A 27,794-nucleotide genomic window follows, 5' to 3' on the forward strand; every position below is an offset into this window, starting at 1 on the left:
GGACAGATGTAAAAAAAATGAGGTCGTAAACTTCACAACAACCTTCTGGCTGAGTGGCAGTTCAGGCGCTGTATTTACTGCCCCTCGGAAAAGGACTTGTTTTTTTGTTTTGTTTTTTAACTTGGGAGTGCCTTGACTTGGCCTGAATGACTGGATAAACAAGTCAACTGGAGGTGTGTGTCAAACCATGTTAAGTCCCATAAGAGAGCCTTCCAAACCTCTCACAAAACAAATGTCATGACGTAAAACTTACCCTTCAGAGTCTCAGCAGCTACTGATGGGGTAGTTTGTTCACTTCCTGTGTTTAATATGTAACCTACCAGATTGCCATTTTCTAATAGGGAAAGAAAGAATAAAGAATACATAACAGTGCCAAAAAAGAATAAATATTGAGTTTGTGTGTCATAGAACTGCACTGTATGTACAAACTGCAACCACAATACCTTATCATTCCATTAATACCTTTTTAACAGAATCTATGGACATCAAAACAATGCCATTATCATCTCTGTCTGGAGTTCATGCTGTTGTGCCTAATTCTGGGTCAGGGGGTGCCACTTCCTAGAAGCCACGATCAAATGAACTGTGACGTGCTTAAGTGCTGCATTTGGAATAGTGCAATACTGTAGTGTCTAATTCAACCAACAGTCTGACATGTATGACGCCATGATTCCCTCAACTTATCAGTGACTCATGTTTAACTGCTTATGCAAGATAGCACAACAGATACATTCCTGGTGTCAATTATATAACGATTAGTTGGAGCGATAAATCACTTTGTGGAAGCTTCTCAGACATGGCTGATCAATGAAACAAAACTCACGTTGTGCTTTGTTTACAGCTTTTCAGGTACATATTTTGTAGTTAAACAGTTATGTTTAATACAGTATATATAATGCAACATTCTAGGGGTGTCCGAGATTAAAACCTGGCAAGATTTCTTGTTTGGAGAAAAGCTGTCTCGGCAGAACAGGGCAGCCAGAGGCAGATTGTGAACTGTGGAATCACTACTATAAATGATAATACACGTAATGTGGAAATGGCAGTGTGCTAGGTATTATTGGAACCACACATGAAGTGCTTATTCACAGTTTACCTTGCAATCCAACCTACCTCGATGTTCCCAGCGTCAACGAACCACGTGTGGCTGTTTTTACCATCAGAGCTGAACAGCTGCGACAGTTAATGTCCAAGTACTGTAGAAGCTGTAGTAATTCTACATTTGATCAAAGTTACTTAAACTTTGTCAGTTCAAAACATGTAGATGTTCTGACTTGTCTGCACCCTCAATCACCCAGCCGTTCTATTTACGCTTACTACATTTGGCTGAATGCCAACTTTACACACACCGGTAATCACCGGTACCGCTTCATAATATACTTTATACAAAGAAGAGATCTGCGTTGACAATTTAGCGACATGGTCGCTATATTTAGCGAGTAGGGCTGCGCATTAAATGTGAAAGTAGGGAAGTGTTTCTTGTGTCATGCATTTATTTGGTAATTAAGTACAAGCAGATGAGCAAGAGTGGAGCTTCACCTCCATACATAAGTATCACCTAAAGCTGCATAAAGCCCCCTGCAACTAAGGATGTTAATTCATGTTAAAATCAGCGGACCAAAGCTCGTGCATCGTCTCGACACGCGAATTGGGTGTCTCGTGACACCCCTACTACATAAGCAGCACACGCACACACTCATAGCACTTTATTTATTTGTATTAATGTCTCTTCTATTGTTGTTGCTTAATTTATTGGTATATATGTTTATGTTCTTATTGTTTTTCTTGTTTTTTTTCTTTTCTTGGGAGAATGAACAGAATAAGAATTTCATTGCATAGTATAACTGCCTGTTTTACTATGCATGACAATAAAACTCTTGAATCTTGATTCTAATACTACATGCTACATGTACAGTATATACTTGCATACAATTAAAACTACACAAATAGACCCAAACAAATAGTAGTGCAATTCTGAATCCTTGGAATAGCAGTAATAAAAATAAAAAAACAGTACTTTTCATGAATGTTTGTGAAGGGTATCAACACTATGTTGCCGTGGGCACAGACGTCCACCAATAGTTTCATTGTTTTGGTGCTTAACGGTTATAAAATATTAATCAACAGTAAATATTTATCAAATTCCAGGAATCACTTCCAAAAAAACATGGTAATAGCTGTTTTTGTGAACATTTGCATGATATTTTACATCTTATCTGGATAATGTTGAATGCCATTATAACAGCTACTTGTATTAAACATCAGTTTATTTGTTGGTCACAAAACAATGATATTCCCTGTATCCGTTTCATTACACATTAAATGCATTTGACAATTATAACATTGAGTTGAAGGCACTTTAGGCTCAGTCACACAGTTGCAGTTTCTAATAACGCAAAGTAAAAGGCCAAGACAATAGATGTAGATTAACTCTTGTAAATATCAGTGATTCAGTCCACTGCATTATAGACACACTGATTCTTTGGTTAAACAAGTTCTTATTGCTTTAAAAATCAGACAGATCAAACCATATTTTTAAAAGCTGTAACTACATGAATATGATGAGGGGAAAACATGATTAGTGTATATACAGTATATATATATATACAGTATATATATATATACACACACACACATACACATAGTACACACACAATGCATGTACTGTATATAAATAACCACAAAGACATCCACACACATTACATGCATACCTGAGACAAAAGACAGTGTATTAAGTTCATAATATGTCATTGGCACTTGTTTGAAATGTATGGAGTAACTATCTGCAATAGGCTGAGTGGTTGGCTCAGCGTTTCCTTCCTAAAAATTCCTTTAAAGTGTTTCTCTTCTCTAACCAATGCACATGTACTACAACTGTTAGTATCATTCACTTGTCCCAGTACTATACTGTATATTTTCATACACAAGGCCAAACTCCAATCAAGTACAAGTCAAAGTACAAGTCTAACCACATTCCACAAAAACATAAACACTCACCTCCTTCAGCCATGCTAAATAAAGAGTACATGTTTGTTTACTGAGCATTACTATTCAGGTTTGCACATGCACACACCTGCCTCAAACTTTCTGATGTGCTGCATCTATTGGCTTTTTTGAGCTGCTGAGGGCTTATTTGAAATGTATGCATTTGCAATGGTAAATTATTACCATTTACAATTATCTTATTAAAAAGGCCTCAGTGAGGAAAATACTACCGCTGTCAGCTTTTAAACACATATTTAAAACTGATAGTAAGTTGTTTCATCTGTTTCTGCATTTAAAAGAGGTAAGTCTGAATCGCAGTGCTGCATAGCGTCTTTGGCGTCAGCAGCAGGCGGAAGGTTAAGACCACCTTTGTGCAATGGTAAGCTTTCTGCAGGGAGAAACAGAGCAGAGGCGTCATCTGTTAACATGGGCCCAGCTTTGAAAGATCCTTCTAGATCCATGTTGATGCAAAATGCACCGGAGAGCAGCTGTCTCTTGTACTGGTCTAGACGCGTGAAGATGTCCTGGACTGAAAGACTGCCGCTACCCATCCAGGTTGCAAACAGGCTGGTGGAACGGAACTGGGAAGGGAGGGATTGGTAGTGGTGCAGCTCCAGTTGACAGGAAAATCTAGAGTACATATTAGCATATTAGTAGGTAGACATGTTCTGGTAACATTACATGACTCAGAAAACCCTCCGGTAAGTAGCACCTGCATGTTACCAATTATCATGTTTACCTATGAAATTTTCAGACACAGTTTTCATGGAGCATTCCACAAGTCAGGCCAATGTTTTGTTTCATGTATTCCCTGTTCTACTGTATGTAATCACCTCTGCAACGTATAAAAGCTATTTATTTTTGCCATTTGTTGCCAAGCATAAGTGACACAACCCTGAAAGCAAGATTTGTGTGCAAAAATAAAAAAAACATTCACTGCCATCTACTGCCGCATTCTTGTCAGAGCACACACTACTGATTGCACAAAGTGCTGCTCGCCACAATTTGGTTGGACAAAAGCTTTTTTCCACAACAGTTCAAATTTGATAGATCTCTGTACTCGACTGAATGCTATTCTAGGTTAGAATGTTTCGCAACAATGTTATGAAATGGATCAACTTAAACATGAAATGTGTCTGTTTTGTTACATATTGAAATTCTTCACATTTTTGTGTTTCCTCAAAATAGATGTACACCATCAAAGCTTTTTTTCCAGGAACCTCAGAAAAGGAGGGCTGCACTTCTTTCATTTGCAAGGAAGACATGTGGCCGTTATGAAAACAGGTTGAAAATATTCTTTTTTTGACAAGCTCTTACTTGAGCAGGTTGGGTCGATGTAAATGACATTACAGACAGGACCATCTTGATTGCCTATTTATGTTAATCTCTGTCTGCTGAATTGAGCAGTCTCTGAAAACACAGAAACTGTATGTGGTATGTGCCAATGCACAGTCGCTCACCGAGCATAAACACGCTGGGTAATGCTTTTGGAGGCCTGACGCAGAACATGATGAAGAACTTTCAGTAACTGCTCTCGAATCCAGCTGACATCTTCCTGCACATCTGGCAACCACTCCAAAAGCCTACATATAAAATCAGAATCACATTACATCGCCACAGTGGCTTGTGAATACACATAATACGGCAATCCAGCAGTACCTGAGAGTCATGGACAAAGCAGACTCCAGAGGGAGAGTGTAGGGGAGCATCATAGCAGATGCCATCCTGACAGGAAGCAGGTTGCTTAGCGACTGCACCAGACTTCTTCTCTCTGTGCAGGCCTCAATCAGGGCTGCAGGGGGAGGCAAAGACGCACACATTGAGTAAACACAACTTGACAGTTTTAGGACTTAATGGTACAGTAGATTATACTGTACAATGGTATGAAAAAGTATCTGAACCTTTTGGAATTTCTCACATTTCTGGATAAAATCACCATCAAATGTGATCTGATCTTTGTCAAAATCACTGGATTGGCCAAGTCAAAGTCCAGACTTGAACCCCATTGAGATGCTGTGGCATGACCTCAAGACAGCGATTCATGCCAGACATGCCAGGAATCTGACTGAACTAGAGCAGGAATTGGCCAAGATTAGCCCTGATCGATGTGCCAGACTGACCTGCAGCTACAGGAAGTGTCTGGTTGAAGTTATTGCTGCCAAAGGGGGGGCACCATGGTTCAGTTACTTATTCCTCCCCCTTCTGTCATTGTTTGCATGCTATCCTCATTAAAATATGAAAAACTATAAATGTTTGGGTGGTTTTAGTTAAAGCAGACACAGTTTTTTCATCTGAGTGATTTTGACAAAGATCAGACCACATTTGATGGTGATTTTATGCAGAAATGTGAGAAATTCCAAAAGGTTCAGATACTTTTTCATACCACTGTATAACTTGATAGTAATGTGACAATACTGCTCATTTGAAGTGTGACAGATTACATTGTTTTAAACCATTGATTTCTATTATGCTTATATACTGTACCTTTGTGCAGAGTGGGTGGAAGATGAACAATGATCTGCTCTTCTATTGAGGGATGAACAGTCACTGACTTTTTCTCCAATCCAACACTTCTGGCATCAACATGAGCACACTGAACTTGATCCTCATGCTCTTCCCTGTTGGCGTGCAGGGCTCGGTCTATGTGGGGGCCATTGAAATTGAGCAATCCTGCAGCATAAAAACAAATATGATAGTATTTCATCTCTATTAAAAAATGATTGTTTTAAAATTCAACTAGCTTATGTTCACTCAGCCCACAGTGTAATACAATCATAAGTTGTCAACATGAGTAACCACGCTGAATACCAAACATAACTTGCCATTCTTCTTTAGGAAGTGTAGTGCGTCATTATATCCTTGTTTACACATGGCTTTCATAACCTAGTCACAACAAAAATCATTCATTAAGTTCACTGCAGTTCATCTGACTCAATCAATCAGTCCATGGAATGTGTATATATTGAGCAGGAAAGGAGACATACCATTGGATCTGGTGGGAAAAGTGCTCGGGAAATTCTGTAAAGGTTGGTGAGAGTGAACTGGATGCTGGTGTTGGTGAAGCGGAGCTCGTGTATGTTGGTGGAGGTGTCTCGCGGGCAGATGTCACTCTCTCCAGAGAACGGGGACACTGTGATGGTGTTTTTCAGCTCATAGTGAGGCAAGTTGTCAGAGATTCCTCCGTCAACATACCGCTGGATGATAAAAGAGAGCCACATTTTGTATATTAGGATAGAATATGGTAGAGGACTAACTGACTAAAACATATGGTAAAGTAGGCATAACTAATGCAATAAATATTATAAAACTGACCTAGTGATGCAATGAGCAGGTGGTATCGGCCCAGTATTAGTCACCAGTAACGCCTTGTTACAACTGTTTTCACATTGAAGTGATTAGACTACATTTTTTCCCCAGTACTTTAACTTTTGATTCTAGGGCTCAAATTTCAACATAGCTCTACGTATTAGTACCTTTCCGTATATCTACAAAAGCCAGGAATTTTGCATGTTTTTCCTGTGTCGCTGGTCAATGGAAAAAAGCACAACACGGAATTGGAAGGTTATTGCATGCCCAGGAATTTTCTGGCCTGGGTAGTAGTACTGTATCAGAGGTGTAACAGAGACAAGATGATGACTGTGTGAAAGGGTAGTCTGCTATGCTTGGACCTGGATTAACACCAAATGTATACTTCTACTACCCTATAGTGTTTAAAGCAATTGTTGCCACCTGAAAATTATTTCATATATCACATCATATTATCTGATTGTGGTAAGTCGTGTTACTGTGTGACTGCGCACTATACTACTACTGAGAAGGTTAAAGTCAAAGGTCAGATAAATCCATGCTCCTTCCCAGCTCTGGGTCAGGCAAAATTTCTTCTCAATGTTCTGTTGCAACAAGCCATCTATTGATTTATAAAGATATGAAACCTATGAAGGCTGAGGAAGATGGGGTCAAAGGTCATATGGAAGTATATTTTTGTCAACTATTTGCTGATTTTCAAGTTCACAACACAGTCTTTTTCCAATTTAATAATACTCAATTACAACTGAAAGTGCGAACAATGTTTTGTTTCAAATTAAAAAACAAAAAACAAATGTTGGAATAGTTGTTTTTGTTTTTTTTTTGCAGGCAAGGACAGAACACCCGATAAGTCTGAGCCAACACACTCCCATCTGGCGCTGTCACTCTAAAATTTTGATCACAAGCTGTGTGTACACACAAGCACGTGCGAGCTTTCGCAAATCCAACGCAAAGGCCACAGCGGGAGGGGTGTTGGAGGCTGCTACTACACAACGACATTTTGCAGAACCTCACTGCTGTGAAAAGAAAAAAAGCCCTCTGTCCGAAAAGTGAGAAACTAGAGTGCATATAATATTCACAACAATATTCCAAAGTAATGAGCGGCTTTAGTGGAACAGCCAAAAAGGCCACAACAAAAATGACAGCAAATTTGCTCCAACTGAACATATTGTATTTCATTTGAAATCTGCTACTGTTGTCATGCAAACAAAAAACTGTACCACTCACCACCCCTTGCAGTGCGGGAGGAATAAGGCCACAATACACTGGAATGTAGGCACTGCAAACACATGCCTAGGGAACAAAGGTGGTCTTTGTAGTACCATAAAAACTATCACATTAATTACGGAGAAAATGTATTGATAGACACACCTGCACAATCTCCTCATTGCTGTTGAAGTGAGACACTAGGACATTTTCTCCATCTGTTACTCTGGTCAAAGAGATTCCCAGCCTCCCGTTGGCAAGATGGTGAGAGTCCACAGGCAGAGTGCGCCGTAACATGAACCGTACGATCTTCACCATGTTAAAGGAAGGGTGCATCGGGCCAAGGAAGCGCTTTCTTGCTTCCTTGGCAACCTCAATGATACTAGCGCCAGCTTCTCCTGTGAAAGCAACGTGAAAAGTTTCAACCAATGTATGCAGAACAGATTATTGCCATACAAATCTAAGCAACTCTTGGAAAAAAATAAGAGAGCCTAAATCTTAACATCCCTGAGTTTGTTACTAGAAGTGGAAATTTAACTTTGTTGTGACATGGGAAAGAGGTTCAAGCATCTCTGTCATGGCTGCTCAGTGAAATATAGCTACAATCCATCCATCTTCTATACCACTTATCCTCACTAGGGTCGCGGGTATGCTGGCGCCTATCTCAGCTGATTTCGGGCAAGAGGCGGGGTACACAATCGCAGGGCACATATAGACAAACGACCATTCACTCTCATATTCATACGATGTGGGAGGAAATTGGAGTACCCGGGGAAAACCCATGCATGCACGGGGAGAACATGCAAACTCCACACTGAGATTTGAACCCAGATCTTCCTGATCTCCTGACTGTGTGGCCAACATGCTAACCACTAGGCCACCGTGCGGCTAACTCAACAATCTATCATCAATAATGTTTAAAGGAGAATGTATGCCATGATACAGCATTTACACTTTATGGAAAAAGACTGGCCTCCCAGGCACATACTGTGTACATAAGTTACAAAGCGCAATGTCGAACGTTTTTATATGCATTAACTTGCCTTCAGTAATTCTTAAAGTTAATGATTATTTTACATTATTACGGGTTTTCACTCGGATTTTTTGAAGCTGTGGATTGTGGGTTGCATGGGAGGGTGGACTGCACATTGTCCTGTATTCATTCAGCATGACTATCGTCTCTGAATATCACACTTGTGGTCAGGTGTTACAAGAAAATTACTTAAGAGCTTCCTGTTCAACATCACCTTTTAAAAAGGCATGTCCCCTTGTAAAGAGGTATCATTGAAATAGTCTAGAACAATGGTTGTCAAAGTGTGAGGCACCAGAAAATTTCTGGGGAAGAAAAACAAGGGTCCTGAAGTGTTCTCTACACTTCACTACACCCCAAAAACAGGTTTGTGGCGTTATCTGCTCACCCCAGACTCTGTTTACTATCTCACTATAGGAACTAAAAATCAATCCATTTACCTTTGAACACAAATAAAGTTACCTTAGCAGGTTTGAAAAAGATGGGGGGTTTTATTTAAGCTGCTGCGGCTCCCTTGAAGTTTTCTGGTGCCTCACACTTCGAAAACCCCTGGGGACTGTCTGAACGTAGGTTGTCATGAACTGCTTTTTAACACCCCTCTTAGGCCAATGCACATACCGTAGTCTGCCATAGAAGAAGATGTAGCAAGAGGGATTAGTTTTCAAAAAGGTGACCATGTCGTTATACAGGTATATAGCTAGTATTCAGACCCTTCTAGATTTGTGACATTAAAAAAAAAAACCACAAAAAGAAGGGACCGAAGAAAGTTCGTTTGTATTTCTAGGCAAATTGTTTTTGCTCACTTTTTAGCGTCCATAAAAATTACATAGCAAATTATGCAAATTGGAAGATGACGTCGTCTACCACCCCGACCCACAAGATGATTGCAGTGACAAGCCTGGACACTGAATGCTGTTTCTTTGTTCTTTTACGTTTAGCTGCATTTAAGATTATGTTTTACATGCAGGGATTCCCACTTGCAATTGATTAGCTGTTGTGTAAGGATGATCTTCCCACAGCACGTTTTACTTCTGATTAAAGTGACATACCTAGACACACGCCAGACACCAAAGCAGTGGCGGTGAGGGCTCCGGCCGAAGCCCCATAGATGTGCTTGGCGTTGTGCACCAGGAAAGGAGCCTGCTCCAGCAGACAGCTGGCGACACCAACATGGTAGATGCCAAGGAAGCCGCAACCTGCGAACGAGAGGTTCCATGGCGAATCTAAAGGGAACATGCCGCGCGTTGACAGGAGGGTCGAAGGTCGTCGGCCAGCGAGAAAACAATGTTCCCTCCCTGGTTTTGGGGACTAAATAAGATGGAAAAAACGATCTACTTTCAAGGTCCACGTACCGCTCCTGATATTCCTAGTGGCTGTTTACATGCTGTGTTTAAGTTGGCTCCGACCTTTGTCCCATATTACATTGCTAAACTCACATTATTGAAAAACAGCAACACAAAATTTGACGAAACTGATACTTTACTTAAAATAACCCCAGCGAAATGTCTAAGACACGGCAGTTTACCCAATTATATTGTGTTGACGAGCATTAGTTACGTTTTTATGCACAAGGAGGGCGGTCTCACAAGTAACTCGTATGTCCACTCATGATCGACGGCACAAAGCTCATTGACCAATGAAAATAGACGTAGTTGGAATGCAGACCAATCACATGCCGCAATACTGGAACTCTGGTGGACATGATTGGACCACTGACGCGACAAACAAATGTCACGTGCAGCGCTAACGAGCGTTAACATTCCGGGAGGTTAACCGGTGGTGTTTTCTACACGTATTTAGAAATAGTTTACTTTCTTGTTTTCTTTTTATTAATTAATTTGGAAGAATGTGTGTAGTTTGAGTATACATACTTAGTAACTGCTTGTTTTAAACATATTGATTACAATAAGCTTATGCACACAAATCTATCAAGTGTAGGTTCTGCTTTGTTGTCTTAGCAACGCTCTGACGGTGCGTTGGGAAAACATCAACACAGTCCACAAATGTCACTTGGCAAGTGGAGTGGACATACAGGGAAGGCTGTTACTAAATAGTGTTGTGGTAAAATTATGAAACCCTCGCATCTAAGTGAAACACATCCGGTTCTTACACCAAAATGTTTTTCTGTGGAATGTTCCTTTTTAATGTTGTTGTGTGGTGATCCAAGTTAGACATGATTCCCCAGCGATCATATTTTGTTGTGCAACATGTTCAGGGTACAGTAGAGCAAAAAAAAAAAAAAAAGTGTGCCTGCATGTGTGCATTGATTGTTGACAGTCAAAGCAAGATTAGAAGGGCCTAAATGAATACCACCATCAGATTCACACAGTAGCAGTTGATTTGATCTTGTCTTGTAATTCATGGATTTTAAGACATTGTGAATTTAAAAGACTCCCTTGTGTTTCTCAATTTAATAATTACACACTGGAGGGTATTAAAGATGGGATCCTCAAACAAATCAGCCTATCAGCAAAGTTTAACCTCACCAATGATATTGTTAATCTGATTACTGGTATTGTTTTAGTGGGTATATGCCGAAAGTGGCTCAACAAACCCAGGCAATGCTAGCGAATCAGTGTGATCTCAAAGTAGCAACTCCCATTCTAGTGCTGCCCGAATTATTCTTGCTCCCATGTCCACCATGTCCTATGGTCTGATGAGAACCAAGATGAACCTATTTGGTTCAGGTGGTGTCAAACTTGTGGCAGCAACAAGGTGAGGAGTACAAAGACAATTGTGTCTTGCCTACAATCAAGCATGGTGGTGGGAGTGTCGTGGTGTGGGGCTGCACTATGGACTAAAAACGACTCAAATACAGCCATCATTGTCTAAATAGCTCATGGCAACACATGTGAGGAGAAGATAATTGTGTCTTCCCTACATCATACATGGTGGTGGTGGCTGCACAAGTGCTGACAGCACTGGGGAGGGGGGGGACATGTATGCCAACATGTATTGTAACATACTGAAGCAAAGCATGATGACCTCCCTTTGTCAACTGAGCCGCAGGGCAATATTCCAACATGGCAACAACCCCAAACACACCTCCAAGACCACTACTGCCTTACTAAAGAAGTTGAATATGGATCTAAACCCTATTGGGCATCCTCAAATGGAAGAAAGGGGAGGGCAAGGTGTCTAACATCCACCAGCTCCATGGCGTCGTCATGGAGGAGTGTAAGAAGATTCCAGAGGCAACCTGTGAAGCTCTAGTGAACTCCAGGCCCAAGAGGGTTAAGACAAGAAAAGAATGGCATCCACACTAAATATTGACACTTTGGGCACAACTAGGATATTTTTATGAATGGTGTAGTCCGTTTTGTAGCCAGCGGTTTAGACATTAATGGCTGTGACGAGTTATATTGAGGGACAGTACATTTACACCGTTTTCCAAGCTGTACACTGACAACTTTACACTGTATTAAAGTGTCAATTCTTTAGTGATTGTCCCATGAAAATATATAATAAAATATTTACAGAAATGTGTGGGGTGTAGTCACTTACTGGCATACTGTATTTGAAAAAATAATAAAGTGAATCATCTACAGTACTGCAGATAAAACTTAACTTGAAGATATTTTAAACTTGATAGTAAAAAAATAAAACCAAAAATACTTGCTCGATTTTTGGGTGTATGACAAACATATATCATATTCAGCAAAACCTGAAGCTCCCCTATAGTACAAATACAATTTTAAAAAAATCAATACTGATAATGAGCAGCTGCGCCATTGTGTTAATTACCTCAGAAATTGGTTTGGCCATGCTCGATGTCAATGTTTCCAGGAGGCTAGTGGGAATGTTGCCCCAGGTGGTAAAGATGGCTTCATGGAGGGCATCCACTGGTTGAAACTGATCTCCATTTTTGTAAACTTCGCTTGCCATCCATCCCCAAATGTTCTCAATTGGATTTAGATCAGGGGAACACATTATTCCTCTGGAAGAAGTCGTTTGTCAGGTGGGCATGTTGCCCCCCTGCAACGTCTCCACATAGCCAGCTGCCGCTTGAGGCCCCTGCACAACCTGAAACTCAACTGTTCCATTGAAGGAAAAAGCATCCCAGATCACCATTCCATTGTCCTGTGTGGGAAAACACCTGAAGTGGGATCTCCTTGTCATGCCAGTAACGGTGGAAGCCATCAGGACCTTAATTGTCCTCACATTTTACCCCCTGTACGGCGTCATTGCACAGGATAAACTACAGCATTCGTACGCTGCATGAAGCATAAATGTCAAGGCGCGGTAAACAGCTCCACCCACTGACGGATACCAATACCCACAAGTAACAACCGCCAAACTCTTCCATAAATCCCGCCTTCAGTCGAAACTTTCGCGGCTTCCGCAAACAGACGTTTGTTATTGTTACAACAAAAGCCAAACGGGTGGAGCTCACTGCTTTTAAACAGCAGTCCATGTTTTACACTCTACCGGTAGTAAGCGGTATTCGAAACGAGCAAACATTAATGACGTAAGGTTTTCTTTTTTTTTTTTTTACCCTGATAGATTTGCGGAAATCTGAACCGGGAGTGAGTAGTTCGTTTTGCAAGATAGTTTAAGATGATTTCTACACAATGAGAGTACACAGTGAGTATTGTCAATGGCGGCCGATCTAATAATATAACATGGTCTAACTTTCAATGGCAATAAACATGCACAGACGTATTACGCACACACACTAATGAAGCAGATAAGACAACACATTGCTGGACTTTGCTTACTGTTAAGTGAGGTAAAGTGTGTTTTCAATGGAGAAAAACGACGAGGAAGATAACACCAACGATGAAGATGGAGCAAACAACTTGAACTTAAGGGCTTGCCGGTTGGAGGAAGAACATGGTGGAACGACACCAGCACCATTCAAGATCACATCCAGACGTGAAGCACCTGACATTTTAGATAACGACTGGGAAGGACCGTACAATGAACAGGTGGAATCAGTGAGGACTACTGGAGAACAGAGACATCGTGATGAGAGGGATGATCTCTCAGTGTCCCCCTTCAGCTTCATGGACACCTGCAATTCATTCATATCCAGCCTTTCCTCCACAAACACCTCCACCCATCATCATTCTGGTGTTTCATCCTCATCTTCTTCTTCTGTGTTGTGCCTGACGCCACCCTTACCCCCCACTGTGGAGCTGTCAGCTGTGTTGACACATACTAGGCTAACCCTGGATGTTTACCGAAGTGGGGCATCTGTTCTCCCACGGCTATGGGGCTCCATTCCAGAGCACCTTAGAGGGATACAATACTTGAAACTTGGCTCTGAGGATAAAACCGCATTGGATGGTGCACTGGATGTCCTCCCACATTTGAAAGCTCTCCGTTCACTAGCCATTCGAGGTACTTCCTGTACACGTTTGTTGTTACTCATGTATTACTTTCAAATCCAACTAGTTAGATAATAATACTATTATGTTGAGTCGTGTCGTAAGATGTGCGACTTTATCTCTTTTTAAACTTCTTTTCTTTTTAAACTTAGTTTTAAAAAAGAACATTAAATTATTGACTTATGGTTTGCCTGCGCCTTATCACATGCAGTGGCAAATAAAAAACATTCATGAATTTAATGTGCTCCATGTAAGTGTGTGCTGATTTGAAAGATAATGCAGACGTCATTGTACATCTAATATCTTACTGTGTCGATGAACAGATGCGACCAAATCAGTTATGGCATCTGCGTATGAGATGTGGCTACAAATCTATTTGTGGCAGGCTGCCCCAAATAAATAAATGAATGTATGGGAAACACTGACAGTCACAATGGAGACTTCTCTCAATATGATGCAGTTGTAGCATCTGCTATGTTTCTCTGTGTTTTTTGCATTTAACTGTATTTTCTTTCTCTAATTTAAGGGCACCGTTTTTATGACTCACAAGGAACTCCCCTGCTGGGCCTCCTCACCACTCTACCCACATCCCTCTCTTCACTCTCTCTTCTGGTGCACGTGGATCTGTCCTTCAACCAGCTCTCCATCCTTCCATCGTGTCTTCTCAGCTTACCTGTGCTGTCTGCCTTGCTGCTGTGTTACAACCGCCTGTTAGTGCTACCCCCTGATATAGGCCATCTGTCCACCCTCACCTACCTCTCCCTCTCTGGAAACAAGCTGGTTTCCCTCCCTGCGAGTTTAGGCGATCTGAAAAAGCTACAGTCACTGGATGTTTCAGATAACCTCCTCGAGGAGCTGCCAAATGAAATTGGTTCTTTGGGAGGGCTTGTTACATTGGAGCTGCCCCACAATAAGCTTAAGTGGCTACCGGAGACCTTGGGTAAGAGATGGTAATGAATTGGCGTGGCCATAGTTTATTTGAAATTAAAACATTAATTAAAGAAAGCACTTGTCCTTTTTCGTGCCTAGGTTGTCTCCACTCCCTAAGGGCACTTATCATCTTCAGCAATGACCTTCGCTTAATTCCACCTTGCCTGAGTAAACTGCCTCTGCTGAAAATGGATGTTCGTGACAATCCTTTGGGGCGACTGCCAACTCCTCCACCTCTTCTCCCCACACCTAGTGAGCACAAAGCAAACCGTTATTGTATGATCAGCAGATATTTTATTTATGTGCTTTAAGATATTCACAGTTGAAACTATCTCCCCACCAGACGCAACAGCAAATATTCCAGAATCGCATCTCCTGTTTAACCAGCACAGGTACTTCATGGGAATGTTTTTGTTTTTCTCCGTTATGATTGTTTTTATCTGAAGATAAACACACTCCTTTTACTGTTCAGTTTTAGTGTTACGTCTGCTGGATGTCATGTGTTTCTACCAGGGGGGGCCGAGCTGCTGTTCCCCCCGGGGTGCCTGCACAAACCCACAACACTGGAGTGGGTCGAGAGGAGACCACAAAGAAAGTGGGTCCTGCTCGAGGAGCATGATATCCTCCTCAGCCATCCACTAGAACTTCGTCCTCATGGGGTTACATTTCTTAAGGTGCCATGCATTGAATGGAATTCAATCATAAAAAAAAACATCTTTCTTTCTTCATTGTTGTTATTATTATTATGATTATTAATAATCTCTTAAGCAGCCCGTGGAGGTGTGTCTGCCACACCACCGCAAAAAAGGGAGGGAGGTGGTTGTGAGGAAGTATGATGGAAAATTCTGGAGCACTTTGCCCACTGTCCTCAAGAAAGGAATTGAGAGACAGTGTATTCAGCCCTATGGACGTCCAGCCAGGGTAAAAAAAACACACGTATTCCAGTCGTATTAGCAATAGTATCAGTTTTGTACATTCAATAGTATCGTGTTGTGTACCTGCAGCTGGCCTGCTGCTCTGTGAACCAGTTCTCCTGGTTTATTGTGGTGGCCCGTCCAGCGACAGACAGCTGCTCAGTTACACCAGCAGGAGCACTTTTGGTGTCCAGCACTGATCCTGGAGTCAAGCTTCACTTCCCTCCAGACTCCACCAGTCAAACACGTGCTATAACTTTACAGGTAGCCACAATGTGGTGTGCTATTTACATTATGCGTCAGGGTTTGTAATGATGGTCAAACTGTTGTAGGTGGTGCAAGTGTCCGTAGCGGAGGTACAGGTGCTGTGTGGTGATCCACAGGTGAGCGTCAGCCCGCTCCTCTGTCTCTCGCAGACTCCCAGCATGCATTTCCTGCAGCCAATCAAAGTGCAGGTCCCACTGCCGCCTGGGGTTACAGGTACAAGCTGCTCTCTTATTTATTATTGTTAATGTCTGCAACAAAATCTTATTTTACAAGTTACTGTTTACCTCAGGCTAGGGTCTGTTTGTTTATATCATATCAATTTCGATTTTTTTTTTAAAGCATTAGATATACATGTTCTCATAAAAAGTTGATAAATGGAGCAGTGGGAGAAAGTTAGTGTTTTGCAAGTCTCAAGTAATCCTGAAGTCTTTAATTCCAAGTCTCGAGTCAAGCCTCAGTAAAGGCATGCAAGTCCAAGTGTAGTCTCAAGTCAAGACAAGACAGTTCAAATGAAGTCCGAAGTCGTAGGCTTGAAATTTTAAATCCTTTAGAATCATAAGGAATGTTTAGTGTTTACCAAATAAAATGCCATTTTTTTTAATTTCATGGTTTCACTTTCTTGGCTTTTCAAAAATATATTAATGAAAAATATTAATGATGCTGTTTTGTGGTTGAACATGGTTTATTATTGGTCAAAACATGCATATTTAAAGCAACTTATGCATTTTTTGCCAAAATTTAAGCATTTTCAAGCATAAAAATGAGTACTGTAAATGAAATAAAATACAAATGAAGGCATATAAAGACGCATTCAATGATGTAGTACTGTAATGTTTGGTGAGACATTAAGGGATCAGACTTGATCAAAATAACCCAGTATTAACTCATTCAATACCAAAGACGTATTTATACGTTTTTTACATTTTTTTTAATACGTTTTTTACATTTTTACACAGAGGCAAAAAGAAGTGATAATGCAATTGCAGACTAAAAGAAGTCACTTCTCAAGCAGTTTTAAGCTATAAAAACGGCCACAATGTGGCAGAAATGCATTTGATAAGAGCTCGGCATGGACCTTTTGCATGTACAGTATGTAAACACTTAACAGCAAGGAGGAAGCAGAAGAGCATGGAGAAGTGTAGTGTGCAGAAGGTTATGCATTGTAGGGAAATTTTAGTGCATTTACGAGTGCATGTCGTGCACACACACAGTTTATTTCCAAATGTGTAAATAGTTCATGGTGTTATATTTGCAAATAAATTGTTATTTTGATGTAAAACAACTCTTTTTTTTATTGTTTATGTTGTGGTACAGCTGTTTTAAATATTGCTGTCACAAAAGCAAAAAAATTCTGTCAAAGTGAAAGTTATGCTTCAAATGTATCTTTTAACAAAAAGCTCTTTTAGAAACAAAGGTAGAAACAAACTTCTTTTTTTTGATGAAAGATGAGATTCTAATCTTTCTTTTGGTAGGTTCCATGTTTATATAGCCATGGAACACATTCATCTGTGTGCCTTGAAAAATCAGTCTTAAATGGCCGGTTCTATCAGGGTTGAATTTTGAAAAATAGCTGAGATTGAATGAGTTAATGTATTTAAAGACAAAACGTCACCGTGGTGTAAAAAAATAAAATAAAATCACATTTAGAGACCGTGGACCACAGGCTAGGCGGATAACTCCAGCCAGCCTGCTGCCAGAGAGACAGAAGAAAGTGAGAGCAAGGTAAAATGTGTAAACAAAGATAGAAGAAAGGTCAATCACTGTAATAAGGGACAAAGTGCTAAATAAAATTCAAACCATGGTCTACTTGCGGCCAGGTATTATTGATGTTGACAGGTGTCAGTCCAACTTTCCGTTCTTTGTGCAACTTCAGGCGCCCAACGAAGTTAGAAGTTGTCCCTTCTCAGTCTGTTATTCTCGTACTGCAGTTTTGCTTGTGTGAGTCCTACAGTACAAGAACATGCATGTTGGATTTATTGGAAAATTGTCCATAGGTGTCAACGTGAAAGTGAATGGTTGTTTTTCTGAACATGCTCTGAAATTGACTTGTTGAAATTGATTTGGACCCCACCCCCCATCCAAAGTCAGCTGAGATAGGCTCCCGCTCACCCGTATCCCTGAAAATAAATGGCAGTCTGAATGTTTAATAATTTGGGGAAATAAAGTTCTATCCAATTATCAAACTAAGTCTGGACACATTCCACATTATGCATTTAGCAACTCCTGTTTAACATGTTTACATTCCTATATCTTCAAATCAGGTAGTAATTTGCTGTAGTGTAACCTCCTTTTAGTTACGTTCTTAGATTGTTGATGTGTATTAGTTGTACAGACGACAAAATTTTCATTTAAATAATTATTTTGGGTCTGTGTAGGTCACACAGTTGATATGTCGTGTTTATATCTGCTGCATGGAGACCCCACTGCCCAAACCTGGACGGACATCACCTCTCAAGTGTCTCTCTCTGTCACCCATTTGTATGCCATATTCTACATTAAGCATTTCTCCTGGTGAGTTTCTCCATTGAATTCTCAAGTTGTATATGCATCAAATATTGCATAGCTATAATATTGTGGCATAGCTACTTAACATTTTACTTTGACTTTTAGGTACTGGCTGTGGTACAGGACCCAGAGCTGTGTTAGTGGCATGGTTAGAAAGGTGTACCAAAAGCTAAAACAGTTCAAAGTCCAGTTCCTGGTCCTCCAGCGGAAAACTGATGTTTCACAAGTTCTGCTACAGTGTTTACCGACGAACAAGGTTGGAAATTTGTCTGTGTGCACTTGACAGTTGGTTACAACTCTAGTGTTTTCCATTGGACTGCTAATCGCTGATGAAAACAAATCCTTATCTAGTAGGGATGCGTCGATTGATCGACCACCGATCAGTATCGGCCTTATCTGTGAAAAATCACGTGATCGAAATATGCCAATAAATACCTTTCAACGCCGATCACCTGTGGCTAGTACTATTGCAGCCACAGAGATCCCAGCGTGCAGTGTACAGTAGTGTCTTGCCCTAACTAACGTCTTGGGCAGCATCCTCCTCTCACTTTCCTTCACAGGCGCAGGTGTGCTAAAACAAGAATAATCATCTCTGCCTTGTGGAACGTAACTGCCAACACATGCCACGAAAACTATCTTGCGGGGATAGCATGTTCAAAAGCTTTAATTTAATACGGCTTTTGAAGAACAAACACTTGACGGAGTATGGTTAATTTTCGAGGCTCATGGTTTGATCATCAGTCAAACAGAAGCTAACGCAGCCATGTGGACAACACTTGCCCGTATGTGCGTGGCAGTTAACCCGAAAAATAATTGAATTCACCTGACGAAATGGCCAGCCTTTCTCAGCGATGGAAGTCCTGCACATCTAAAGTCTCATCCTCTATAACTTTAAGTAAAATATGTTTTTGTCTAAATTAAGGTGATTTTATGGTTTCTTTTTTATATCCTATAGCCAGTAGCAGGGGTCCAGGAATATTCTGAAAAAGTGTTTGCCCCCTTCCTGGTTTCTTTTTTTTTTTTTTTTTTTGCGTGTTTGTCACACTTGTTTCAGATCCTCAAAAAAATTTAAATATTAGTCAGTGACAACACAACTGAACACAAAATGCAGTTTTTAAATGGAACTTTTTATTATTAACTCATGCAATACGTTTTCATAAACCCAAACGCCTGATCCCAACAACATATTTATACGTCTTTTACGCTTTTTTGCGTGAGAGGCAAAAATAGGTGATGATGCAACTCCCCACTTTTGGATTTCACTTCAGAGCAATTTTAAATAAAAACAGCCCAAAGTTGGCAGAAGTGCATTTGATAAGAGTGTGGATGGAAAAAACACACTTGACAGGAAGGGGGAAGTGAGAGAGCATGGAGGAGTGTAGCGTGCAGGAGGTTATGCATTGTAGGGAAATTTTTAACGCATGCACATGCACACACGTGTGCACACATGGTGCTTGAAATTTATCTTTTCACAAGAAGCTAGTTTCTCTCTTTTGTAGTCGGGAGCTGATATTTTCCTGAAACTTACTTATGTTCTACTGCTGATTACTAAAGAACGGAAAAAGGTAGGAACAAACTTTTTTTCTGATGAAAGATGGGAGTATAATCTTTCTTTTGGTAGGTTCCGTGTTTATATAGCCATAGAACACAATATTCTGTGTGCCTTGAAAGATCACTCAAAATCATCTAAAATGGCCGGAAATGAAGGGGTTGTCTTTTGAAAAATGGAATGAGGGAGGGAAAAAAAGGGAGAAAAATAATCCAAACCTACATGCCCCCGCCTTAAACCATAATTTAACTGAGATCAATTGAGATCTATCATTCTGGAAAAGCTTATAAGACCATTTCTAAAACTTTGGGACTCCAGCAAACCACAGTGAGAGCCATTATCCACAAATTGAGAAACATGGAACAGTTATGAAACTTCCCAAGAGCGCAGCGACGACTCATCAAAGAGATCACAAAAGACCCTACAACAACATCCAAAGAACTGCAGGCCTCACTTGCCTCAGTTAAGGTCAATGTTCATGATTCCACCATAAGAAAGACACTGGGCAAAAACGAGTTCCAAGACAAAAACCACTGCTGAACAAAAAGAACATCAAGGCCAGTATCTATTTTGCCAGAAAACATCTTGATGATCCCCAAGACCTTTGGGGAAATACCAATTCAGCTGTCTACCAAAAAATCCTGAAGGAGAATGTCCGGCCATCTGTTAATGACCTCCAGCTGAGAGGATGTTCTGCAAAAGGACAGTGATCCAAAACACACCAGCAAGTCGACCTCTGAATGGCTGAAGAAAAACATAATGAAGACTTTGGAGTGGCCTAGTCAAAGTCCTGACCTGAATCCTATTGAGATGCTGTGGCATGACTTATGTGGCTGAATTACAACAGTTCTGCAAAGACGAGTGGGCCAAAATTCCTCCACAGTGCTGTAAGAGACTCATTGCAAGTTATCACAAACGCTTGATTGCAGTTGTTACTGCTAAGGGTGGCCCAACCTATCAGGTTTAGGAGGCAATCACTTTTTCCACATAGGACCATGTATGTTTTTTTTCACCTTAATAATAAAAAGTTTCATTTAAAAACTGCATTTTGTGTTCAGTTGTCATTGACTAATATTTAATTTTGATTGATGCTGATAATCTGAAACATTTAAGTGTGACAAATATGCAAAAAAAAAAAAAGAAATAAAGAAGGGAGCAAACACTTTTTCACACCACTGTACATGGTATCGTAATGTAGTGAATTGGAGTTACAATCTTGGCCGGTAGATGATATTGTAGCTCTACATAGCAGACGCACTTTGCTTTGCTCTTTGACTTGCAAACAACAGTCACCAACAAACTTGGCACCCTATGCAAACAGAGAGACGGTGATCAACAGAACGACAGTCCTACTGATGCGAACCAAAAAATAAACAGGTAACGAGTAAGTTAACACACAACAACAATGAACTGTCATTCTACTGTATGTGGGTAACAATGACAAAGCGCTAACACAAACCTGTAAATTTCACTGTTATTTCCAAAGTGTTCTTTTTTTTTATTGCTCTTGCATGTGTCGTGTAACACGTATGTCCACTGCTACACCGATTGAAACCTGTCGTATTTTGCATTGCATGTGTGCAATCAGACGACAAGGCGTAACCCGCTTTTTAATCAAAACCAAGCAACTGCGACCTTCGAGTTCACTTGGCAACTCGAGCAGTCCCTGCGCACCACATCCTGTAGCCGGTAGTAAAGTTACGCCTTCAAAATAAAGGCATGCCAGTAAAATAAGACGGTTACACTTCAAAACCTAGTTAGTAAAGTCAATATCTTTGTGTTTTGATGTTAAATAAGGTTTAAAAACATGAGATAATGTCGAACAGTTCTTATGACACAAACCAAAAAGCTTCATTTTATACTTGAGTTTTGCGTCCTGGCCAATTATGCAAATTTGATGATAACATCATGCACTGCTTTGAAACCAGCAGTGGAAGCCACTAGTCACAATTAAACAGCTGACCTGTGGGAAACACTGCTTTTGTAGTTGGAGACACACAGTGTCTTTCTTACGTCATCTTGGGGATCAGTCCTTGTAACTACTGTTTGTAATGGGTTCTTCCTAGGTGGAAGACAGAGTGCAGTCGCTGTCAGAGCAATATAATGGACCCCAGCCTTCAGACTTGTGTGACCTACTTGAAGGAGAGCAGTTCTTTGCTGGCTTTGAGAGAGGCTTAGACATCTGCACAGGTCTAAAGTCCTATTTTATAAGCTTTATTACAAATCAATATTTAGGCTGCCCAAGTTGTCAAGTTTTACGATGCGCTGTTTTGAAACAATTTACTTGAAATGGGTTTTATAAGCAGTGTTCAGAAGATGATTTCCTGTTCTAACCAGACAGACCAGACTGTGTCGGGGGGAGACTATGTTTTGTGTTTTACTCCAGCCTGAAGAATCTGAAGGAAGTTTACATCTCTCCAGCTCAGGGCCTCCAGGGGCCAGTGAGGGGACAAGTAAGACACTCCCCCTTGACTCGTTATAGTACAACCATTGCACTTCTGGGCTGTGCTACATCATCCCAGGATGTCACCCAAGAAGGCTAATGAAAATCTACACAATAATATGCAAGGGACTTTTATTTTGAAATGATACCCAGATTTAGATTAAGCATGCTGGGATGGGTATTGTTGTTATTGAATGAACTATTAATCATAATTCCGTGTGTGGTTAAGTGTAAACTTATGAGAATAAAGAGACAAAAGTAGGTGAATCATCTATTTTGACCTTTTTTAAATAAAAAATATGTTCTTAATACAATGAATTTGTAATACAGTGGAACCTTGGTTAACGTCATGAATTTGTTCCAGAAGGGCCGATTCTAACCGAAATCGATGTTAATGGAATACATTTTTCCCACAAGAAATAATAGCTTCCAATTAATCCGTTCCAAAAAGCCAAATGTTAACACAAAACACACTTTTATAGATTTACAATTATAGTTTGACATGCAGAAAACAATTTGCATATAAATATGTATAAATGACGACTGAAAGGGTAAAATGAAACCTTCATTGGAGACGTGGCTGAAAACAAGGTGGTGGTGGGGGTTGATCTCACTGCGACGTCGTGCCTGGGAACACTCACGTTTTCACTGAAGGTAAAAGTAACCTTAAATGTTCATTTATCCATTGTATTCGTTGTTTATATGCATTTAGAATTGTTTTATGCTTGTAAAACTATAATTGTAAAACTGCAAAAATGTGTAAAAACATTTTTGAGAGTCAACGCTGATGCTAACAAGGAAGTACGTTTTTGGTTAAAAAAAACAAAACATTAACAACACAAGACGTGCGCCATATTTTACGCTAACCAGAGAATGCACGCAAACCGAGGCAAAATTGTGGCGTACATTTTTTACGGTAACCGAAAAACACGCTAACAGGGACGAACACTAACCAAGGTTCCACTGTGTAATGAATAACTATTTACATTTTGCAATATTTATACATGATAGCCTAATTCTTACTCCAAAAAGCCAATCATTGGGCCTTCACAATAAGAGCAACACCATCTTGGCAGTGCTTCAAGAGGTAGAGTTACTTTTCACCCTTTTCACTCTACACTTAAAAAGTTTCCCATGTTAATCCCAAGCAGTTCCCATGTTAATCCCCTGAATAATAGATTAGCGTACTATTCAGACGTCATCCTGGAAATGTGCCTTCTTCTTCTATTGCAGGTCTCTTTTTACAGAGGGGAGATTCCCAGTCATTTGCCAGAGGAAGTGTTGAGGAAGCGGAAAGGACTGGACAGCCAGTGGCTTGCGACATTACCGCTGAGTCTTCCTGTCAGTTCAATATGTTGTATTTTGTTCTAATCTAATGCCATACAATATATGTGTGTTTTTTTTGGAATGTTATTTGTGTAATGCTGATATTGTTACACCAGAGACATCATAAGGCGCTCCTGTGCAATCTAATTACAATCCAATCAACAATCCAGTACAGGAGCTGTATAAAACTACACCATTGCAAACTACAATAATAAACAGTGTTTTATAATTTCTTTCTGACTGTCAGCCAATTGAAATTTCTGAAGGCTTATTTTTTTATACTGTACACAATTTACAGTTTATTGGATGCCATTTGATTTTACAAGTGTAATGTGATTGCGCATAATAGCAGGACAGGATCCTACTAGCAGTGGCAAGATATTGGTTAGATAGATATTGGTTACTCTTGATATTGTAATTATTTTGTTAACTGAATTCACTTACTGTCAATTTGCTTGGATGCACTGCCCCATGTAAATCTGAAGCAAACACAGTACACATGATACATAATGCCCCCTCTCTAATCTACTGGCAGGCTCTCAATTCGGAGAACAAGTACATCATGGAAGAATTCCAGCATCCCCCTCTGAACTTGGGAGACCCTGAGAGTGGCTACGTGACAGAAGCCAACCTGCTGTCCATCTCGCTCCAGATTGGACAAGATTGGCGTATTATTGGCATCAATCTGGGTTTAAAATACCAGGAATTAGACCGCATCCAATTCAAATACAGGTTAGTGTTGGTAAACAAACAAACACATGTTCAGTCACCATGGATGCAGAAATATTGTAAATACTCAACTTTTCAGTTTATTTTACTGAATTGCTGGCTACTACCGTGTACAAAATTGGGCCTCTTCATGTGCTTTTTTAAATGATAATATTTCTTGAAGAGATGGTCCAATCCGATACTCAGGATTGCTATTGGCCAAATTTGCTGGATCGGTTATTGGAATGCAATACAACATGTCCGATTCGATCCAAAAGCTCAATCTATAATGTAAATGCTCAACGCTGCGCAACGTGCCATAAACAGAGAAGCAGCAGCTGCAACACACTGTAGCACTAGTTTAGGGTGACCATATTTTCATTACCGTACACCAGGACAATCGGCCCGGAAATGAGATACTCAAATGATGCTTGAAGTTGACTCAAGGATGCCTTATAATTTCAATGCATTTAAATCATGTCTCCTCTGTATGGATTTAAAATTGTTACAAAAAAAACAAAAACAAATACTATCTACAACCAAATACTGTCTATAACTGAAGACACAAATTTAGCTTCTCAGAGTTTACTCAACATGTTTTATTATGCCTAAAATAATATGCCTTTGATAAAATTCAATGATGCAAAAATAACTTTAAAATCTTTGGAATGAAATCATGATGGAAATAATTTCTCTTCTGTATTACAAAAATTGGCCCATAAGAAAATAACTGTTTCTACAAGTCTGGACAAATGAATAACTGACAAAATATGAACTAACATTAACTATACTGCCAATACAGAAGCCTCTCAGCGTTTATGTTATGTGGTCAATTTAATGACCCATTGAAAAAGAATGAAAACCAGCTGAGTGCTATTTGTGTGACCCGAGTGTCTCAAGCAGCATTGGATTTATCAACACCACACATTTGATAAAACATTTGCAAAAGCGTCATGGGTAGTCTTATATTTTGGTTACAGAGATTCATTGTATGCATGCAAACCCAGAGGTGGTGCCAAATGACTTTTCCCCAAGGGAGTCAGAGCTTTCCTCCCTGCCACCGCCATAAAAATGTGTTTAAAAGTGGCATGCAATAATAAAATTACACTATCCTGTTTATAGCACCTCCAAATGAATATGTAGCAGATATAACAGTGGCGTGCATTTGTTAGTACAGCTAAAAGGGGGCATGATATGAGAGTGAGATGTGACGTGACTGCAGATATGGTAGAGAATTGTGATTGTTTTAATCTGCGCTGTCAGATGCTGCTAAGCTATCTGGGGCATTGAAGGAGATTACACATACATGCTGATGCTCTACTGGCCCTCCCCCTGCTCCTCATGCTTGCATGACGCATCCTGCAGCCGTACAAGCAAAAGAAACAACATTGTAACATAACCATGTTATTTTTATGCTAGAGGATCAAGAATACATTCTATGAAACACGGGGCATTATTGTGATTTTATTTGATGTGAACCATATTTACAAAATACATTTTCCATTATTTGCTGCTTGGTAAACGTTCTAAAACATGGTCATGAAATAATAAAGGGTGTGCATTAATCTTTCTAATTTAGCAGTGCCCAAAACACTTAGCAATTTCATGTTACTTATCAAACACATTTATACAGACTTTAATACGGTGTGCTTTAATATATGCTTTATATGCTCAGGCTTTATAGTATCACAGCTACTTTGGCTCTTTCCTCCCCTTATGTTGTGAAATGCGACATTCTGTTCTCCTCACTAGGGACAATCTTGGAGCACTGGTGCTGGACATGCTCTTCCTCTGGGCCCGAGGACAGACGAATGCCGGGCCCGGGGCTGTGTCGCGTTTGACGGCTGCCATGATTGAGAGCGGCAGGAGAGACATTGCAGATGAGATCGAGGACATAGTCTGTCTAGGAAGACAAAAGTACAGTGAGTCGCTGAGGCGAGTGGGCCTGGAGGCGGAGGGGCAGCCCCTCTGTGAAAGCCAGCAGGAGAGAAACCCTCGCTGTGTGCAGGTTGCTGACACGTGACTTCCCCTATTTTAAAGTGCTTTAGAGTATTAATCGTTTTGTTTACACAAACATACTTTTCAGATACAGTACCTGCTGAACAGATATTCAGTTTATTTTTTTAAATTACGCATCAATTGAAGCGCTTTTCAAATCACCCTAATGTAAGCAATGCATGCCGATTTTTTTTTTAACAGAATAAAAAGTGTCACATTTGACAGCATTGACTGATACTTATCCATGCGTTCATTCAACCACATTGCCTAAACACTTTCCATCCATTTGACTCTTAATTGAACTCACCCTACAGGTTTCACTATTAGCTGTCAGGGTAAGGTTAAGCAGCCGAGCAAACACTAGCAGCTGTTACTCTTCTGCGCAGGTTTAACTATTGTACCACAAGTGCACAAGAGGGCTGCGTTTTTTTTCATGTTTATTCACTGCTAAACCACTTTAGCTACGTGTTGCTTACACAATAGAAAGAGAGGCACAATTGTTTCAATAGTTATCTCTTCTCATTCTTTCACTTAAATAATTACCCTCAATTTAATAAACCAAATGTGTAGTTGGGGACAGATAAGCCATTATCTTACACAACCCCAAAACATTTTGAAAATGTTTCCACGAGTACTGTAGGATCAAAGGTAAGATTATGCAGAGAAAATTTAGTATACTACAGTTGCACTCGAAATTATTCAACCACTTTTGTAAATTACATTTTTAGTGGTCCCTCACAATATCCTGGTTCCATTATCGCTCCCTTGCTAGGGCTGGGCAATATATTGATATTTTTTAAATATTGGTATTTACTTTAAGCATGGTGGTCTAATGGTTAGCACGTTGGAGATCGGGAAGACCTGGGTTCGATTCTCCTCTGGGCATTTCTGTGTGGAGTTTGCATGTTCTCCCCGTGTGCGCGTGGGTTTTCTCCGGGCACTCCGGCTTCCTCCCACATTCCCAAAAACATGCAGGTGATGTTAATTGGCGACTCTAAATTGTCCATAGGTATGAATGTGAGTGTGAATGGTTGTTTGTCTATATGTGCCCTGCGATTGGCTGGCGACCAGTCCAGGGTGTACCCCGCCTGTCGCCCAAAGTCAGCTGGGATAGGCTCCAGCATGCCCCCGCGACCCTAATGAGGGTGAAGCGGTATAGAAAATGGATGGATGGATGGACTTTAATATCAAAACCAACCACATCGTTGATATCAATATAGACTGGATTTGCACTGTATCTCCCTCATCCCTTCATGCAGGAGGAGGGGCGGAGCAGAAGGAGCTCCAGTCGAAGCGA

At 40.3% G+C, this 27,794-nt stretch overlaps 2 protein-coding genes across 7 annotated transcripts; one reads left to right on the forward strand and one right to left on the reverse strand.

Moving 5' to 3' along the window:
* Positions 1-1,547: 1,547 nt before the first annotated feature.
* Positions 1,548-10,149, reverse strand: pnpla2 (patatin-like phospholipase domain containing 2). 2 transcript variants are annotated; one of them, XM_054777711.1, is made up of 10 exons: positions 9,577-10,149; positions 7,663-7,895; positions 7,519-7,584; positions 5,970-6,179; positions 5,808-5,868; positions 5,470-5,655; positions 4,645-4,777; positions 4,446-4,568; positions 3,464-3,615; positions 1,548-3,373 (listed from the first exon to the last, which is right to left on the reverse strand). In XM_054777711.1, exons 1-10 carry the CDS (start codon positions 9,761-9,763, stop codon positions 3,240-3,242), a joined length of 1,485 nt encoding a protein of 494 aa, XP_054633686.1. In that variant the 5' UTR covers positions 9,764-10,149; the 3' UTR covers positions 1,548-3,239. The 2 variants fall into 2 exon arrangements, with proteins under 2 accessions (XP_054633686.1, XP_054633685.1); XM_054777710.1 differs by having other exon boundaries at positions 1,549-3,615; positions 9,577-10,147.
* Positions 10,150-13,035: 2,886 nt separating this feature from the next.
* On the forward strand, positions 13,036-26,705 carry pidd1 (p53-induced death domain protein 1). 5 transcript variants are annotated; one of them, XM_054777837.1, is made up of 15 exons: positions 13,036-13,870; positions 14,384-14,797; positions 14,887-15,039; positions 15,131-15,179; positions 15,260-15,461; positions 15,556-15,708; positions 15,792-15,965; positions 16,034-16,181; positions 18,344-18,479; positions 18,579-18,729; positions 22,089-22,212; positions 22,360-22,475; positions 23,699-23,806; positions 24,327-24,523; positions 26,252-26,705. In XM_054777837.1, exons 1-15 carry the CDS (start codon positions 13,273-13,275, stop codon positions 26,520-26,522), a joined length of 2,994 nt encoding a protein of 997 aa, XP_054633812.1. In that variant the 5' UTR covers positions 13,036-13,272; the 3' UTR covers positions 26,523-26,705. The 5 variants fall into 5 exon arrangements, 3 of the variants coding, with proteins under 3 accessions (XP_054633812.1, XP_054633813.1, XP_054633814.1); XM_054777838.1 differs by having other exon boundaries at positions 15,559-15,708; XM_054777839.1 differs by having other exon boundaries at positions 13,084-13,111.
* The last annotated feature ends 1,089 nt before the right edge of the window (positions 26,706-27,794 follow it).

This window comes from Dunckerocampus dactyliophorus, chromosome 5 (genome assembly GCF_027744805.1).
Source record: "Dunckerocampus dactyliophorus isolate RoL2022-P2 chromosome 5, RoL_Ddac_1.1, whole genome shotgun sequence".
Classification (NCBI taxonomy): domain Eukaryota; kingdom Metazoa; phylum Chordata; class Actinopteri; order Syngnathiformes; family Syngnathidae; genus Dunckerocampus; species Dunckerocampus dactyliophorus.

Coding starts and splice junctions, on each gene's coding strand:
- pidd1 (XM_054777837.1), top strand. CDS start 13,273: ATGGAGAAAAACGACGAGGAAGATAACACCAACGATGAAGATGGAGCA. Junction 15,040..15,130: donor ACCTCTTCTCCCCACACCTA/GTGAGCACAAAG, acceptor TCTCCCCACCAG/ACGCAACAGCAAATATTCCA. Junction 16,182..18,343: donor ACTGCCGCCTGGGGTTACAG/GTACAAGCTGCT, acceptor GGGTCTGTGTAG/GTCACACAGTTGATATGTCG.
- pnpla2 (XM_054777710.1), bottom strand. CDS start 9,763: ATGTTCCCTTTAGATTCGCCATGGAACCTCTCGTTCGCAGGTTGCGGC. Junction 7,585..7,662: donor GCAATGAGGAGATTGTGCAG/GTGTGTCTATCA, acceptor TTTGTTCCCTAG/GCATGTGTTTGCAGTGCCTA. Junction 4,778..5,469: donor TCCACCCACTCTGCACAAAG/GTACAGTATATA, acceptor CTCCCCCTGCAG/CCCTGATTGAGGCCTGCACA.